Source organism: Letharia lupina (genome assembly GCF_014066315.1).
Source record: "Letharia lupina isolate WasteWater1 chromosome Unknown contig_14, whole genome shotgun sequence".
Classification (NCBI taxonomy): Eukaryota; Fungi; Ascomycota; class Lecanoromycetes; order Lecanorales; family Parmeliaceae; genus Letharia; species Letharia lupina.
Genome location: NW_023502983.1, coordinates 384,993 through 403,215, shown reverse-complemented (window position 1 = coordinate 403,215; position 18,223 = coordinate 384,993). Strand labels below are relative to the sequence as shown.

Here is an 18,223-nt window from a genome sequence, read left to right as displayed (position 1 = left end):
CAGAAATGGTAGCCCATGGGTAGAGGTGAGCGCAAGCGCAGGCTCCGCCAGGAGTGGTGAAGATAGAAAGATGGGGGGGAAGGGCGATGAAGGAGAAATAGGCATAGAGTTGAGTGGGGGAGTACTGTGGACGCGCCGAGCGGGAGTGAGGAATTTCAGAGGAACCTAGTTCCGTAGGGGTGTCAGAAAGGACCATCATCTGAATTGCAACGGTCCAGCAGAGTTTGGATCAGATGCTCGCGTTGTGTGTCGGTGGTCTGAGAGTGACAACGGCCTCATGTCTGGAAGCGCAGTTTTTTATTTCGATTACAGGATTCCCATTTCCAATACAACATACTCACGAAAAACTGCGAAGAGAATAATGCCCAAATGAAGAACCACCTACACGGCTTTTACTGCACCCGCAAAGAAACATTACGAATTGAAACATCGTGTCAAGGGCGCCCTGTAGCTACCTGTACCTTATCTCGCCCCAACACTTACATTGTTCCTCGCTTCCAGCTTTATGTTCCGAATCCCATGGAAAGGTTTGATCAGGATTGAAAGAATGTGTAAGTGTGTGTGTGTGTGTTTGTGGATGGAAGATCTATCCAGTTCCTAACCCTAACGCGCGGTGTCAGGCAAGGCTAAGGTACCTTACCGGGCACCACACATGCGGCACGGGCCATAGATCGGAGTAAAATATGAGGCATCTAAGGGATGCAGGATTTCATGAAATCTTCGATCGATACATCTAGGTGACAGGTACTGACATTTCAATGATTTGTGGATCCATAAGGTAGCCTCATTCCGAGGAAAAGCCGTCAGCAAGTCCTGTTTGAGGTTCTGGGCACCTCGTGACTACCGAGGAAAATCCATATTGAATACTCTGGTCACGTACGCCAAGACCCGCTTATCGGGCTCATTCAAGGTATCTAATTGCTTAGTAACCATAATTCTACGGACCAAGATAAGGCCACTTTTTTACCCTACCTTATGGGCGTATTAGGGTTAGGGTTATCTGCAACTGCGCACACCGTGTTGAATTAATTGTAAAGTGAGTACTATCGGTAAAAATTCTTGATACGGTTATAGACCAAGGCTGACCTCACAGAGCGAATGTTTTACTCTGACACTGTTAAATTTCTAGGACCGTTTAGGGCCCGTTTGGCTACCACCTAAAATCCATATTTTCAAGAATATTTTCAACATTTTCGTCTTATACAATTTAGTACTCTATTTAATAACTACATTTTCGTTTTGAATGCTTATAAAGTATAAAATATATATGAAATATATAGAGATTATTTTATATTTCTAAAAACTTAAGATAAGATAAGTTTTTATTCGAAATATACGCTATAGATAGACTATATCGCTAGATCTAAGACTATAATTATTATAAATAGTTATATATATTATAACTATAATTGATAATAATAGTTAGCTAGCTAAGAAAGCTACTATTATTACTATTTTAACTACTATATAATACTATTCGTATTATTTTAATAAGACTTCGCAATATACTTCTATTCTTTCTAATTATATATATATATAGTTACTTCTTAAAGAAGAATACTCTATAAATATTTAAAAGACTTTTATATATCTTTATATACTCTAAATAAGCTTTAAAATTAGCTCTTTAATTATACGTATTTAACTTCGTCTTATATTATTAAAATAGTAGAGAAAGTCGTTATCTTTATTATAATAGTAGGTTATAGTCTTAGCAATAATAGATTATATAATCATTTTTAACACTTAGATAAGACTATTAGTCGATATTATTATAAGATCTTAAAGGCTATATATATTCTATATTAGCATTTTATTTAATTATCTAAAATACTCTACTCTATTCTAGTAAAAATCTTATTTAGCTTTAAATTTACACTTTATTTTAACGACTATCTAGATATATTAGATAATATATATATCGCTATTTATATGCCTATAATAGAGTATATATTATAGCGAAATAAAAAGAATACTCTTACTTAAAATGTTTTAGTCGTATATAATTTTAATATACTATTTTACTATATATTATCTAATTAAAAAGACTCTATATATAACGCCTTAGTATTAAGAGATACTACTTCTAATTACGACTTTTCTATTTTAGTAAGTAAGTATTATCTTATCGACGCTAAATATTTTAATTATAATTAATTACTAATTCTCTATATAGATATATAATATTATCTAAAGAAATAATAATAGATTATAATAAAGTCTAAGAATATAAAGGAACTATTTAATCTACGTTACTCTTAGCTACGAAATATTATTAAAAGAATATTTAGTATATTTAAATGGCGATTTAAATCTATTAAGAATTCTATAGAGTTTAATATTTCTATTTAGATAATAAATTAATATATCTTAATTATAATATATAACTTTATTACGCTATATCGCTCTCTTAATAATATTAACTCGAATATATAACTAGCTAATAAGTCTAATAGTGACTTTATTAGTAATTTAGATTTATTAAAAAATAAATATTTTATGACTACTAAAATAAATAAGAAAAGAGATGAAATCGCCGAAGTAATATGAAAGGATTATTAAGAGTATATTTCTTAAAGAATAATTGCGAAGATATATATATAAGAAGTTTTATTAATAAGAGAGGCTTCGATATATAAAGTTTAAATATAGTAGTATTTAGCTAATTCACTTCGATATACTTAATATATTCTTCTATCTACTTACGCGCCTCTATTATTTACCTCTATAATTAATCTTTTCTAATATTATTAGATATTATAATATATATAAAAACCTTATTATAGTTTAGAAATACGTTTACGACTTTTATATAGTTATTATTATTAATAGAATTAAAGTCTTTACTTAGTAGAGCTATAGCTTTCTTAATAATAGCTTATAATATTTCTTTAATTCGCTATATTTTCTTTTATTACCTTTATAATATATCTCTTTCTCTTTATTTTATAGATCTTTATAATAAATCTTCTACTTCTTTAATAGTAGAGTCTATAAACTATTCGCCTATCTTCTTAAGACGCTTAATCGACAATATAGATATTGCTATTATAAAGCTCGTATATCTCTTTTTCGCTATAATCTATAATATATCGATATTAAATATAATATTTATATCGATAGCTTATAAAGTATCTTTCTAAGTGTTTTTCTGAGTATTGGTATATAGAGATGAAGAAATTATTTCGAGAGTGAGATCGATGGAAAGATTAAGAGGTATTATATAGTTTTCTATTGTTATTCGCTTAATAAAGTAAGTATTAAACTCTTTAATATATAGAAGAGAAGTCTAATAAAGCTCTTTTATAAGCTTATTCTTCTAAAAAATATTAGCGAAGAATTATTAATAAGACGATCTTCTTATATCTTAATTTAGGCTTTTTATTAATTATTATCGATTATATAAAGTATAATTCTCTTATTAAAGTTTTAGCTACTTAATTTATAACGAAGATAATAATAGAGAGTTTATTTAGCCTTATATAAAGTTATCTTTCTCTATATTTAACTTTACTTAACTTATTATCTTATAATTATTATAGTCTATATAGTAGCTAATATATATATTTATACCTTTAATTTAAAGCCTATATTCGAGCGTTTATTATTCTTATATTATTATTTTATTTTATAATATAATTTAGTCTCTATAATAGTAGTTTATTTAAGAATTCTATTAATCTATTATAATTTATTTACTCGAGCTAATACCTCTTCTAATACTTTATAATTAATAAGAAAATTACTAAGAGCTTTTATTATAGTAGCTATATTAATAAAAGATAATAGAGATAGTAGACTATCTATATTAAAGACTAATAGATATCTACTATATAAATCTTACTACGAAGAAAGATCTTAATAATATTTAGCGTTCAGCTAAATTAGTCGAAATGTAACTACTAAATAGAACCGTATATATAATCTATATATATTAAAAATCTACTAGCCTCGTTTTGAAGCCTACATTTTTGAAATTAGTGTGATTAAGTTGAAATGTATGAAAATGTGAATTTTCAGATGGTAGCCAAACGGGCCCTAAAGTATACTCGTATAATCCAGAAGTGAGTTCTTTGATAGAGTAAGGACACCAATAGATTTACCGATATTCGGCTAAGTGGAAGGATTTATTGGTGTCCTCGCTCTATCAAAGAACTCACTTCTGGATTGTACGAATAGAAATTTTGGAACCGTTCCGACACCGTTCCGATATCGACAACTCTACAAGAAAAATTATATATACCCCGCTATTGATATCCTGTTCCAGACGCATTATTATAAAGTCAAGAATCGTGGTCAGCTTAAACCTCAACTACAGTACCGTTGTAGAACAGACGCTCCATTCAGCTATGGCTGTAACCACTCACAGTACTAGTACCGTGTTGATACAGTGTGCGCATTCGCAGGCACGGCTACAAGATACCTCGTCGTGTTACAGCATTTCATTGATCTAATCGTTCCAGTAATTCCAGCAGAGCTCATGCCCGGCATCCCCATAGGCATTGAAGCTGCGGTCAGCGGACAGACGATTGTCATCGGCATAAACCTACAACATCCTACTTCGAGTAACGGACCAGATGTTGATTGACCCTTGATATCATGATAACTTCCTATGGCTATTCAAGCATGAGCGAGGCATTGGATCGATAACATTATCAACCGCGGTAGGGATGAGGATGGTTAACGCGGAGGATACCTGCGTTGCATCATGACTATCCATGTCTACCTCGTTCAGCGTTCTCTTGGTCGAAGTGGGCGGGCGGAGGGCTGCATTGAGCACCTTACCGCCCCATTCGCGATTGCAGCTTCCCCCTCCCCCTCTTTTCTACGGTGGTGTCCACGAAAATGCCAAGTTTTCTCTTTCCCTAGAGTACACATTCCTTTTCTCTTCACTTCTTCTCGTTTACTTTCATCCTCTTGGTTCGCTCCGAAAGAATCTGTTGTAAATATGGACGCTGAACAGATGAACGCGGTGGAGGTTGGAGGCATGAAGTCCAAACAGAACAATGACGATAAAGACATGGCTCGGATGGGCGAAAACCCCGTGCTGAAGGTTTGGCGCCCTATATAATTCCTTCCCCAGTCGATACTTGTTCTTCTTCTTTTAATAAAGGTGACAGCGGAATTTTGGCTTCATGCTCATTCTGGGCTTCAGCTTCACGATAGTCATCACCTGGCAAGGCTTTCCGATGTACGGCCCTGGATCGAAAATTCTTTCCGAGGCAGTAGCGTTAATGTAGCTAAGAACATTGGCGCAAGGCTTCGCAAAGTACGTGTTTTCAATTCGCCGTCTTTCTGCAACATGCTAAAAAGCCATGTAGCGGCGGTCCTGCGGGAGTCATATACGGCTACATCTTTGTCTGGATAGGACCGCTTTCGGTATTCCTTGCATTGGCAGAGGCGACATCAATGTGAGTAGCGGCAGTCGTGGCTCAAGACAATTAATGCAGTAGTAGAACCCTGACATATATGGATAGGGCACCAACGTCGGGAGGACAATATCATTGGGTCTCCATGCTCGCCCCGCCTAAGTATCCAAAATTTCTTGAGCTATGTTACTGGTGAGATTCCTCTTTGACATTGCACAGTCATCTGTTCCTGGCTAATATGAGACCGTACGATAGTTAACAGTCCTCGGATGGCAGGCCTTCTGCGCGTCGGTCGGACACCTGAACGGGACGATGACGCGGGGTTTGATCACTCTTACCGATCCTAGCTATGACCCTCATCCCTGGCGTAATGTCGTGCTCTTCTGGGGAGTCATCTTGTTCGGCGTCTCGGTCAATACCGTCATCAGCAGCTGGCTTCCCAAATTTTAAGGACTGATACTCATTCTCCACATACTCGGCTTCTTCGCTATTTTACTCCCACTGGTCATCCTTGGGCCTCATGCGCAGCCCTCACACGTGTCCCGAACATTCATCAACGGGGAAAACTGGCCTAACGATGGACTCTCCTTTTTCGTCGGGCTACTGGGTAACGTGTACGCTTTCTTTGGAGCAGACGGAGCGATCCGCATGTCCGAAGAGATACAAAATGCCGCGGCCGTTGTACCGAAGGCGATTGTGTTCAGCATCGTCTTGAACGGCTTGCTAGGGTTCGGCATCGCGCTCGCACTACTCTTTTGCATTGGTGACATCGACGCTGCTCTTCATACAAACACTGGTTACCCCTTTATTGAGATCTTCAACCAGGCCGTTCAAAATACCACTGGAGCGGCGCTCATGACGTCCATAGTTACTACGCTCTCTCTGTGCGCCACGGTCGGCATCGTCGCATCTGCGTCTCGGCAACTCTGGGCTTTTCCCCGCGACAGAGCCGTTCCGGGCCGGGAGCACCTCCAGCGTGTCAATTCCAACCCCGCAATCCCCGCGCTCGCCGTCTTCTCGACCACGGCACCGGCCTGTGTTCTCGCCCTCATCGTGCTCGGCTCTTCCACGGCTTCCAACGACATCGTCTCGCTCTCCGTCGTCGGCCTTTTCGGCTCCTACTCCCTCGTCGCCGTGCTTCTTCTCTGGCGCCGTCTACGCGGCGACATCGAGCTCTACCCCAGCTCAGGAGACGGACTCACCAACCTCCCTGGCAAGGAACCCACGTGGGGCCCTTGGCGTGTTCCTGGTGTTCTTGGTATAATGACGAACAGCTTTGCTATCGTCTACCTCATCATCGTCTTTTTCTTTAGCCTGTGGCCGCCCGTGAACCGTCCGACGGCTGCGACGATGAATTACGGCAGCCTCATGTTCGGGGGTACGATGGTTTTTAGCGTGCTGTACGACCTCTTCCGCGCAAGGAATGTTCATACAGGACCCGTCATTCAAGTAGATCGTTGAGATGGGCTACAAAGGGGTTCTGGGAAATGTACGGAACAACAGTCTACGGTGATGTAATGACAGAGAACAAGATCCAAATAGACGAAATAACATTTGAGTGTTTGAGCTAGCTACCTGGTTTAGACTCGAGTCAACTTTCTGGATTTCACTTGAGATCTAGCACCAACAATGGCCCAGTCGAGGTCAATGTTTAATGGCCCAGTCGAGGTCAATGTTTGAAGTATCACTTGCATTGGCCCACTCGATGAAAGCACGACTAAACAACACCTTCCTGCCCCTCATTCACACTTTCCACCATAACGGCCATCCATCGATAGATTCAGAGACACCGAGGGTGTCCGGGGTGAGAAATTGGCGATGGATGATTCCTATAACAGCGAAACGAAACCCCATTCCTCGGATGTGAAAACCCAACTCTCCCAATGAGTAAGCACCCCAAGCCCGTCAGTCCCAAGTCCCCCCGCTCGTGCGTTCCGTCCAGCGCTCAACAAAGAACCCTCCAATCACAACAGCACCCGCCGAGCCCGCCCGTCCCGACAGCCCAGCCGCCCCAATCCCTGGAGCTGATGGGGCTGGATCCGGATTGCGGGATGAATGCGCGAGGACACATGGTGAGAGCGGGGATAGTTGATGTGGGGGCGGTTGAATGTACGGTGGGCGGTATGGGACGTGGATGGCCGATGAGAGGCCGGAGGTGAAGCCGACGGGCCAGCGGGAAGGAGGCTAGGGAGACGGGGGCCATTGGTTCCGGGGGCATATTCTGCCCAGGGGTCACTAGGCGTCTTGGGGTTGAGTGAAGCGGAGACTGGTGAGTCCTGAGGTGTCTGTCTGGCGGGGGAAGATGGAAAAAGATTGCAAACCTTTCTGTGACGGTGGGTGAGCGAGGATGAACTTCTTGGTTTTAGCTTACGTCGATGAGGTCCCTCGCGATCCTTTCCGCTTGGAAAAATTTCAAGTCGACGAACCCTTTGACCGTATGACAGTTGTGCGCTGGCTCGTTCGGATCTACAGGTTTCGCTGGTTGGTTGGCTTGCACTTCGTGCGTAATTATAAGAGTCAACGATAGAGAGATACGTGATCCTGTAGAGGATAATGAGATGTGTTGCAAGAATGAGCCCGGTGACTACTTAGTGAGTAGATTGTTATGGATCCAAACCAGATCAAGCAAGATTCGGAAGAGGGTTCATCCGAAAGTCTTAGATCGACGTGGTCTCTAGCAAGGACACCTGGAGGCTGTTCACGGCTCGTCCACATATTATCAAATGGCGCTTCCCCACTTCACCTAGAGCCACTCTCTCCTGCCGGGGAGACCGTATAGAAACAGCTGAACCAGTCAAGGAGATTCCTTGGAGAGCGCTAAAGGGCTCTCCTACCATCGTGGGCGACATGAAACCCCTCCGCCGGTTACACTGTACAAAGTCTGCGTTCTCGGACTCGATGGTGATAGTTTGAGTCGACGAGGAAGCGAAAAGCGTCGCGTCGAACTACAACGTTGACACCAGCCACTTATCGGGCGGGTTAAGAAAAGGCTTGCTCCAAACAAACATAGCTTCTCGCGACTGAGCCCAACAGTGCTGTAAGAAATCCGGCCAGGACTTTTGCAACTGATGGTCGAACTTTGCGTATGCAAACGTCTGTACGACAGAGGGTACCAATCATCCGGGCGACAGGAAAGTCACGTACCAAGTCGCTCCGACCTAGCACTTTGGGTCAACTTTTGTTGATGTGCAAATGGGCTGCCGGTGACCATGAGCAGAGACTTTGCAGACCTGCTCCATCTGCATGATGCGATCGTCCTGAGCTCGGTCAACAGCAACAACAACAAGCAACAAGCAACTTCCTCAAAACGAAAAGCCGAAGCGGGCCCCTCCCTAGACCCCAGACTCCGACCTCCCAACTCGACCTCGAAACATCCCCCGGGCGGTGTGGGAACCGGGCACGGCTTCACTCGAAAGGAGAAAGAAAACCACCAACCCCTCCTAGTGCCGGCCCGGCGTAGCGGCTGACACCTCAGACATCTCTCACGACATGCCGACGTGCTGTCGGGCCATATTTGGTATCTGGGCCTGCCGCACCGACGCGCACGGTCTCACACCCACTATCAAGTCAAGTAGAAATCGACCGCAGACCTTCATCCCCCAACATGGCCAAATAACAAAACCCAGCGCTCCTTTCTCAACGAGTGAGGGATGGTGTACGAGTACCGAGACTGAAAGTTGACGGGCGGCGACATCTTCGACATGGACCCTGACGGAGATGTCGAACGCAGCAAACACCGTCCGCTCCCCATCCGATACGATCAGAGTACTAGAAAACCATCACCGTATCCATCAGGTACTAAAAAACCATCACCGTATCCATCAGGTAGATCACCGTCATCGTGGGCGTCGCCTGGTACGAGTTCGGCTCAGTAGCAGGCGTTACTTTGGCTTACATCCGATGACTCGGTGTAGCTGGGTGATGGGCTCCGCGGATTGTACAGATTACTTTGGGAAATCCATAGCAACTACCTATCTGGCATCCTCAGGGGAGACGAGGAGTGGTCGCGTACAGACCCAATGAAGGTTCAAAGCGGGGACAGCAGGTTGGGAAAGCGAGGGCAATGTTGGAGCTTCGGATACTGGGATGCTTTGGTCACTCGCACGGCGCGCGCACGAGAGGTTGGAGTTTGATACAAGCAGTGTAAATGGTTTCGAGAAGTTGGCAAGGTATAGAGCAAACGGAAAGGCTTCATGTTGATCACCAAAGCTCGGGAGCATCAAGCCTGTTCACGTGAAGACTTGAAGAGGTAGGTGGATTTGATCGATGGCATGATCCTGATTAATGACATACCTGCACCTGCAGCCATGGCACACGCAACAATCTAGATGGATATTCCCGAGACCAATCCCACTCTCCGCTCCGAGAGACACACGGTGAGAGGACGAAAGAAAAGAACATGTGCTCGCATGTCCCCACTGACTGGTATCACATTATAATAACCGTACTAAAATTGTTCCAACGCACCGAACATTTCACCGCGAGCGCCTGGGGCATCGGAAGGTGGGTGATTGTCGAAAGACATATGGCTTCGAAGACGCGCCGAAAAGCAGGCTGATGGCAGGACGAGAACGGCGTGGTATACAAAATCTCGAGCGCTTGCATGCTTGAGAACGAGGGGGCTGAGAAAGACCGGGGGCTTGCCGGAAAGGATTCGACCTTTGGGGGAAATGACTGGTGCCATTTAGAAGAACAGGCCTCCACAAATTTCAGCTTCTCGTCCACGTTTTGGGTTGGGTCGGGCCTATAACAGACCACAATCACGAAGGTTCTCTTGTATAATAATATCTGTAGCCAGTCATCAGCAGGTTTGAAGGGAAAAAAGGCGGTGATGAACATACCATTGACAGCCGCCATGACAAACCGTATCTGGGTGGTATCGGTAGCGCAGGTGAAGTGGGTGTAAATCTGCTTCGTCTCGTGCTGGTTCAGGGAAACGAATCGGTTCAGGATATAATCGCAGGCCGCAGCATAATCAGGTCCACCTTCAGCAATATTAGATCTGTGATGCTCCCCGCCGTTGTTGCCAGTTCGGTTCAGCTTGCCTTCATAATCCGGAAAATAGTTCTTCATGGGAGACACCGGGAGTTTCTCTTTAAACCTGTCGATCTTGTTCAAAAACAGGATGATTGAGGTCTTGACAAACCATCTGGAGTTGCAGATAGAGTCAAAGAGTGTGAGAGCTTCTTGCATTCGGTTGACGGTCTCGTCTTCGAAGAGTAGTTGATCGTACTCGGAGATGGCAACGAGGAAAAGGATGGTCGTGACGTTCTCGAAGCAGTGGATCCATTTCTTCCGCTCGGATCGCTGACCTCCGACATCGAACATGCGGTAGGTAAGCTCGCCAATGATGAAAGTTGTTTCAGTAATACCGGTGGTCTTCACTCGAGATCGTAGAACATCTTGGTCATTCGGTAGATAGTCGGGCTGGGCAATCCGGCCGATAGAATCGAAGTAACTAAGATGAACAAGTAAGCAAACGCACGTGTGGGGTAGTGAGAATGAACAAGGGCCTTGTTTGGAGACCCTTCGCAAGGCCCAAGCACCAGATTCCACATCCTTTCCGCCTGAAGGCTGAGACTACTCACTATCTGGCCGAATCGTTGAGCTGGTACTCTCTTGACCGTTTGAAGCATTCTTGAACGCCAGCGTCTTTCCATAGAGCATCTATGGCACTTCCAACCTCCGGCGGCAAACTCTCGCCCTCGATTTGTGCAGGCTGCATGAAGATGGTTTGGACGTGGTACTCAGTTCTCTGGTCGTCCAAAGGAAGCTCCAATGATTCCATAGCTTCTAGTATGACGCGCATCGATTGGACGGTGTTGCTGTAAATGATCTCTTTGAATGACTCTCGCTCGTCCCGCGAGTAGCTGCCTTCGTGAATGAGTTTCATCTGCTTGAGGATTGTAGATTTGCCAGACTCTCCGGCACCTGGTATGGTATTAGCCCTTGTAGCTGTTTCATCGAGACTAGCGATCCTGACCGAGAAGAAGCATCTTGATCTCATTCCGTTGAGATAGCTTGTCGCGCTTCAATTGATTCTCGATCTGCTCATTCCTCTCCTTCCCTTCCTTCTCCTCTGTACTCATTCCACAGCCCATCTTGGCGGTTGTTGAAGGCTTTCGCGATTACGGCACGAGCGAGGGATCTGACACGGGCGCTATCTGATTACGCGGTCAGTCTCCGCTATCGATGCAAGGATAAGTGATGAGGAACGAGAGGCGACGTCATGCAATGATGGGTGTAGAGGGTAAGCGCAAGACTGTGGTGATGAGGCTTAGGGTGGATGAAGCCTCTGTGATCCGAGGATTTGGTACCTCGGTAAGGCTGGGGCCAAGGCGGTGTGCTGCGGAAGCGCAGTCAGACGGACAGATTTAAAACTCACCGCAGATTTCGTGTGTGTCGATTGAGCTTTGCGCAAGTCAGAGACACCTCGGTATGGTTGTGAGGGAGGGAGTGGACGCGCTGATGAAAGCGACAAGGAGTTGGAGGTTGCAGCTTGCAAGATTTCTTTATGGGGGCTGTTTGTTCGCCGCTAGTGTTGTAACGAACGGCCCGTTACCGACTCTTGAAGAGGACAGACGGGGCAGACGGGAGTGATGCTGTACAACGCCCACTACGACAATGAAACCAGGAAACGCTATGTGCTGTCGTCGGGGGAGAAAGGGAACAATTTTGGAGGTCTTGGAGAATGAAGGAGTGTGGAAAGGAGGATGGGGAATCGATTGGCAGCAAAGTTTAGCTAAGCCGGCTGGATTTTAGACTATTCCCCTAAAACCCTTGTGGAACAGGGAGGAAGACCGGGACTTGTCTCAAGCAAGGGCACTCGGTACTCCTACTCGAAACTGTCGAGAAGGATACTAATGTAGATAGGAAGTCACGATACTTAAGTATCATGAAAAATTAGCGAGATGATCCAGCTGTACATTAGAGAATAGGTGCAGGGGCAAAGCTGAAGGGCGTCCCGTAGAGTAATACTACAGCTCCGCGGCGCAGCCAATCTGCCTTTTTCAAGCGATCCATGATAACGCATCATCATCATCTGGCTTGCTTTTCACCCACGGTTCAGATTTCATTGATTCATTGGTTTGATAGGCATCGACGTCTTTTCAAGCTCGGAGATCTGACACATTAAATTCTATCAACTACCGCAGAAAAGACGGAGAATTGTGATGCATGCGCTTCTAAAGCGGAAATGATGTCTAACTGTCTATGGTGTTTCGAAAGTATTCGGGCCATTCCTTCTCCAAGTATCCAGGCCAAGCAAATTGCAAGCCGAGCGGGCAGGGATTTCATTCCCTCCCGAACCGTGCAGATCGAAATCCTGCTTGGGAAAGTTGGAAGTTGGCCTCCATCATCCAAGTGTGTAAAGGGACAACCCTAATGCAAGAACTCCAACAATAAAATCTTCGGTATTGAATAGATGCCCTATTTGGATGGACATGCGACCCTGAGTAAGCGTGACTACGGGGCGCTTGCTCACTAGTTCCGCCTGTTCCCCGCATGGCGGTGAGCTAGGTACTACGTCTACAGCAGATCTACCCTGTCCGCCTTAGAAGAACAGCCTGTGAAGAGGTATAGGCACCAGTGATCGTATGATTTTGACCTGCGTGAATGGTGTCGGAGTATTTCTGACATTCTGGAGCGTTCAATTGCGGTGATTTATGCGTGATCAAGCTCGTTGCATCGAGGTCAGCAATCAACCACATGGAATGAGGCTCATCGTCAGGCCCACTACGCTGACAACAGGAGCTGACGTTTCTATATTGTGATTTATCTGTGCGCCTCAAACCCCTTCCGCTAAGTGTACCATTGCAGAGGAATTGCACCTATACAGAGATATCGTCCTCCACTGAAGATAGCCCCCCTGAACATAGACTAAGACGACGCTGATGCAAACTACGTTAGTTGCAGCGCCGCAGTGAACGCAGGACTTCTTTCAGAGTCCCGGACGCCGATGGGTCAAAACCGAAAGAAACCTCCCTCCCACTTCCTATCTGCTTTCCCCACCTGAGGAGCGGCCCTCGGCGAAGCGTGCTCAGTGTCCGCTTGCAGATCTTGCGGTTCATTGGATGGACCAGACGGGTGGCCCATGGGGTTTCCTTCCAAGAGTCTGCTACTGTCAGTCTCGCCTTGCGGACGGTTCGCTTGCTGAGTGAGATAGACGGCAGGGCCAGCGTCAAGTTCGACTGCGAAGGAATTGGCGTCGAGCCCTATTGCTGCAGATCTTTGCCTCGACAGTTCCGCCATCTCTGATTCTAAGTCCGAAGTATCTGGCTCTGGCATCATTTGCGCTGGGCTGGGGCCATTGTTGAGTCGATGGGCAATCCTTTGCAGCAAGCCCTGGGATGACTCTCCGATAACATAATCCTGCTTCGAGTAATGCGATATTTTATCAGAATCTGAGCGCTGTTCGGCTAGATCAGGTGGGATCCAACTCTTGTGATGTATTCGCTGAATTGGAGTCCGGCCAGCCCATCGATTGGAATTTAGGGTAACGTTTTGCCGTGTTCCTAGAAGTGGAAGTATGGACGTCAGCCACAGTACAGCACAAACGGATGGAGTATAGTTACTGACTTGGCTTCGAATCTTCGTCTTGCAAAAGAGACCTTGGAAACCTGCTGATTGGATACATCTCCTGGCCCCATATGGAGTAATATCTCGGTGTAAGCGATCTTAGTAGAGAGCTGGACGCTGACGTTGTCCATCTTGAACAGACGTTTTCTAATCATTCGTTCGATGACGTCCGTTGAGACCGAAACCTTCTTGGCATGCTGGCCCCGGTGCTCTTCTTGTATGACGAAGTACAATTCATAGCCACACTGCAGCTTATTCCGCATAAACTTTCCAAGCTCGGAGATCTCCTTGCTGTCCTTCAGTAACCGGCAATATATGTGTCCTGCAGACGGCTCTCAGCATGCTGTATTAGAAGACCTTCTGGGAAACAACCCTTTTATCTGGACAGAATCATCTGATGCAAGCTCCACAGCGTGAGATTTTTCGAAATAAAAGCTCGAAGCAATCAAACGAAGCGCTACATTTTGTATACTAACATCCGTGCTTGACATCTCACGGACTACTCCTTGGATGTAAGGTAGGCTCTCCACGTCATCCAAGCCAGGTGGATTCTCCTTCAATTGTGGGTTAATTCGTATATACCTGGCTTTTTTGTTTGGAGGTGGATGAAGCACACTCATGTAAGAACGCCAGGTCTTTTAGAGAAAAGGAACTTCAAACACTGACTGACCTGGGATTTTTGAGCACAAAGACTACCACATCAGAAAAGGTGTGTAGAAGACGTGGATACAGATGGGTGACCGTGAAATCCCTGCTCCTTTTAGCGTTTGTATCGGCCCAGGTGATTGCACGCTCTGATGTGTGATGTATCTTTTGCAATTTTCTTTCAAACGAGTCAACCCGGCCAGCTTTTGAGGACTGGTTCTTCCTTTTTAGTCTTGCTCCCAGTGGTCCTCGTTCACCGCTTTCCAGCCCCTCGCAATCTGCATACATAATAAGGTTATCTGACATGCAAGTCTGGGGGTCTGAGTAGAGATGGACGTCGCCAGAGTCTCTGAATGTAGGTAGCTCATCATCTTCTCGGACGACGCTGAACCATGTTGTGTCTTCGTCGTTTTTGTGCAGAATGTCTTGTTCAGCGGAAGTTGCCCTGACCTCCAAGATAGCCTTGATTTTCTCAGCGGTACGACAATCGGTTCTTTCGTGCGGAATGGATCCTGGAGCTTTCCGCTGCATCTTATGAGATGCCTGCTTTTCCCAACAGCTGGTACACAAAATGCATTCGCAGACATTGCAGTATTCTCTATTGATACCATATCTTTCACAACCATCGCAGAGTTGATCGCCAGAATTCTGCCGGCTTGTGCTTCTGCTCTGGGTATGAGTTTGGATGTTTCTGGGAAGAAGCGAAAATGTCAGCAGATGCGTCGGACGCAGGATAGCACTGTTCGAATACATGAGATTATATGATTGCCGGCCAATCCTGCTTCGCTCACCGCCAGCTATGCGACCATCTCGCGAAGCCGAATCTCCTTGTATGAGGGGATCTTCAAGATCGAGAAGAGTCATCTGTTCTTGAACACGGGTGCTTCTAGATCACTGTCAAAAGCCTGCATCAGTACTAGGATTTTCTGCTAGGTCACAGACGATTTGGCTTGGTATCTTTTAAGCCCATGATTGGATTCGGACGGGCTCCCGCATGACCGGTGGAGAGGTAGGTTGGAGTGTTCAGTCTGTATTTGAGGGGTCGGCGGCTCCTCGTTGAGTTCAATCAAGTCTTCTTCAGGTTGAAATTGGCGGAGGTCATAATAATGACTGCTGAGTGGGGTTTTCAGGCTGATGCCAGGCTTCCCGTTGAACTTCGGCTTCACATGAGCACCTGAGCCGCTCTGCATTAACGAAGCGGTATGCGGAGATCGCGAACTCATGTTGAGACAGCGTAAGTTGATCTCTAGCAATAGAAAGGAACTAATTGAGGAGAGAGGGAATGGAATCAAGTACGAGAGCAACTTCCAACCTCATCCGTCAAGTTTTGCGCCAGCCGTGCCAGAAGGTGAGGCGGGCTCATGATGGTAGCCTTGCCCGAAAGTGGAGGTTGCGCAAAGGAACCACGTACGTATTCTGCGAGCCAGCCGTGAGACATAAGCAGCAGTGCAAGACTGGGAACGGCCCAAAGGATTTGGAAGAGCCGCTAAGCCTCCATAATCTGCCTTGGGATGTCAAGTAGGCATACTTTTCGAAATTTCAGCTCCTGCCTCTCATCCGAGCGCTCAAGTTTTCCGTGAGCATTTTGAACATCGAAGCAGCTCTTGATCTTGCAAGTTGTGCGACGAGGCTGCCGCTGCCTTTCCAGCGAACAGAATTACATGGCATGAAGGATCAATTCAACTTGATAGTATAAGGAGCAGCAGGCTAACCATTGGTGAAGCATAACCGCATAAAGAGGAGGATTGGCTGGTCAAGTTCCAAGTTCCGAGTGCATGCGCTAAACGCTGTGTGTTTGAAACCAGGTGAGTAGACGCCTATGCAAGATGCGTTTCATCAAAATTCTCAGCACCAGTCAGGAAATGGTGGGGAGAGAGCTGCAGGTAGAATTCCACTTGGCTGCAGACAACGTAAGATGAACTTGCTCAAACGGTGGTTCAAAAGTGGCACCACGCCATCAGTCAGTCAGTGGACGTTTCCAGACTACGTAATCTGCAGAATGGTGGGGGAGATTGGTCGCCAAGTCTCTGGATGTATTTAAGTATTGAAGTATCCAAGTCTTCAGATATCTGCCTCTTAACGAGCTTACCATATGTGATCCGAGGGAGTTTGGGTCTCGGGGCTAAAGAAGACGGGATAAACAAACTCACTTGCCTCCCGGTGGCACAGAGGTTCCGTTTATCGGTAATCAATACGACTGACTGACGCGCGGATCCATTGGTCCTGTTGGCATTATGCCATTCATATCATAGATTGTTACTTGTATCTCGCAAATTACTACTGAGACTCGTTGGCCTGTGACGGACTGATTGGGAATATCAGAGTATTGTTAGAGCATGCCGTTTGGATACTGCAAATTCGCTATGCTCGGTGTCATTATTAAACCCCTTGGTTATGCCAGGCTCGAACGTCTGGGTGGAGACGAGAGGTTATCAGATTTTCCTTTGCTAAACCCGAGGTAAACCAAGCTCAACGACCTCTCTTCTTACTCGAGGCAATGTTCAGCACAAATTGGGCTATATCGCCGCTTAGTCAGATGCAATTGAGGAAGAGCTAGTCCATCAATATATGCCCCTGATTAGAGGCACATTGAATGGTACTGACGTCTGACTCCCGAACCGGCAAAGAGACCCCCTTTTCGCTGCCTCCGCCACAACAGGCACGCTTTTGGTTCAGGAATTTGGGCCATATGTTCACTGGCGCCGTCTATTTCAACAATCGCACTGTAGCCTGGCGTCTTACTGTTTTCATGGCGTTCGTCAGCGTCATTAAATCCACTCGCATCCTCGTTTACTACTCTGTGGACCTCTGTCTTCAGTCCTCCTTCAGCCGTGGATATATAATTCCAATGAGTATCTCTATCGACCGTACATATGACGGCTTAAAGGATCTTCGAGATGATGTTCCATCTCCAAAGCCTCCAAAGCCTCCAAAGCCTCCTGGTATACCTTTTAATGACGCAGCAGATCTGTCCGATCCTAGAGAATCCATAGACTTCCTCTCAAGTGTGTTTGCTCTGGTACCACTCTTACTGGTGTATCTTGCCTCCACAGCCAGATCATACGATCGAGTGTCACGCAAGCCTTCCTCAGATTATAGAAGCCTCTGATCCTTTTGGTGAGATTTTCATTCAAGACACCAGCAATTGCCGCCATCAATATTGTTTAGAGCCCGGAGGGCATGTTGGAGATCGGAAGGAGTTAGGATCTTGCTGCGCTCGGCTGTGATCTTTCCATGCTTGGACTTCTGCATCTGCAAGTCTGTCGGAAGCTAGGGTACGCGATTCTGTCAGCGGCCGTCGCCCCTCAGAATGATAATGGCTTGCCAACCTTCGCGCATAATCTCCTGCTCGAACCCCAACGTCGCTCTCAGGAAAGCAACTATTGACTAGCCAAGCTAGCTCCCAGGAATATCATCAGCGGGTAAACATGGCCCAAGCCTTCCTCCGGTGCCGTCGAGGTTATCGTTCATGATGTATATAGCTGCCCGCATTGCGGCCTCGGTGCCACCACTGCAGCTTTGACATGTAAAGGTCCGCCATTAAAGGGAGGGTACGGGAGCTGCCTTGATCGAGGTCGCTAGGAGGACAGAGAAATGCTGGCACGAGCTGGTAAAGGAATGTTATTATGAAC

General features: G+C 45.6%; 4 protein-coding genes across 4 annotated transcripts; 2 read left to right on the top strand and 2 right to left on the bottom strand.

The window, feature by feature from the left end:
* Nucleotides 1–4,948: 4,948 nt before the first annotated feature.
* HO133_002128 (uncharacterized protein) lies at nt 4,949–5,628 on the top strand (the record flags this gene model as incomplete). Its single annotated transcript, XM_037293055.1, has 6 exons — nt 4,949–5,053; nt 5,121–5,191; nt 5,246–5,269; nt 5,322–5,411; nt 5,478–5,561; nt 5,625–5,628. 6 exons carry the CDS (start codon nt 4,949–4,951, stop codon nt 5,626–5,628), a joined length of 378 nt encoding a protein of 125 aa, XP_037150708.1.
* A 53-nt stretch (nt 5,629–5,681) lies between these two features.
* Nucleotides 5,682–6,830, top strand: HO133_002127 (uncharacterized protein; the record flags this gene model as incomplete). The annotated part of the gene is made up of 2 exons (XM_037293054.1): nt 5,682–5,780; nt 5,898–6,830. The coding sequence occupies 2 exons, from the start codon at nt 5,682–5,684 to the stop codon at nt 6,828–6,830; spliced, it is 1,032 nt and encodes a 343-aa protein (XP_037150707.1).
* Nucleotides 6,831–10,053: 3,223 nt separating this feature from the next.
* On the bottom strand, nt 10,054–11,470 carry HO133_002126 (uncharacterized protein; the record flags this gene model as incomplete). Its single annotated transcript, XM_037293053.1, has 6 exons — nt 10,054–10,067; nt 10,125–10,157; nt 10,211–10,354; nt 10,415–10,827; nt 10,958–11,300; nt 11,353–11,470. 6 exons carry the CDS (start codon nt 11,468–11,470, stop codon nt 10,054–10,056), a joined length of 1,065 nt encoding a protein of 354 aa, XP_037150706.1.
* A 1,861-nt stretch (nt 11,471–13,331) lies between these two features.
* HO133_002125 (uncharacterized protein) lies at nt 13,332–15,781 on the bottom strand (the record flags this gene model as incomplete). Its single annotated transcript, XM_037293052.1, has 7 exons — nt 13,332–13,882; nt 13,947–14,007; nt 14,069–14,242; nt 14,423–14,528; nt 14,617–15,150; nt 15,343–15,477; nt 15,534–15,781. 7 exons carry the CDS (start codon nt 15,779–15,781, stop codon nt 13,332–13,334), a joined length of 1,809 nt encoding a protein of 602 aa, XP_037150705.1.
* Between the last annotated feature and the right edge of the window lie 2,442 nt (nt 15,782–18,223).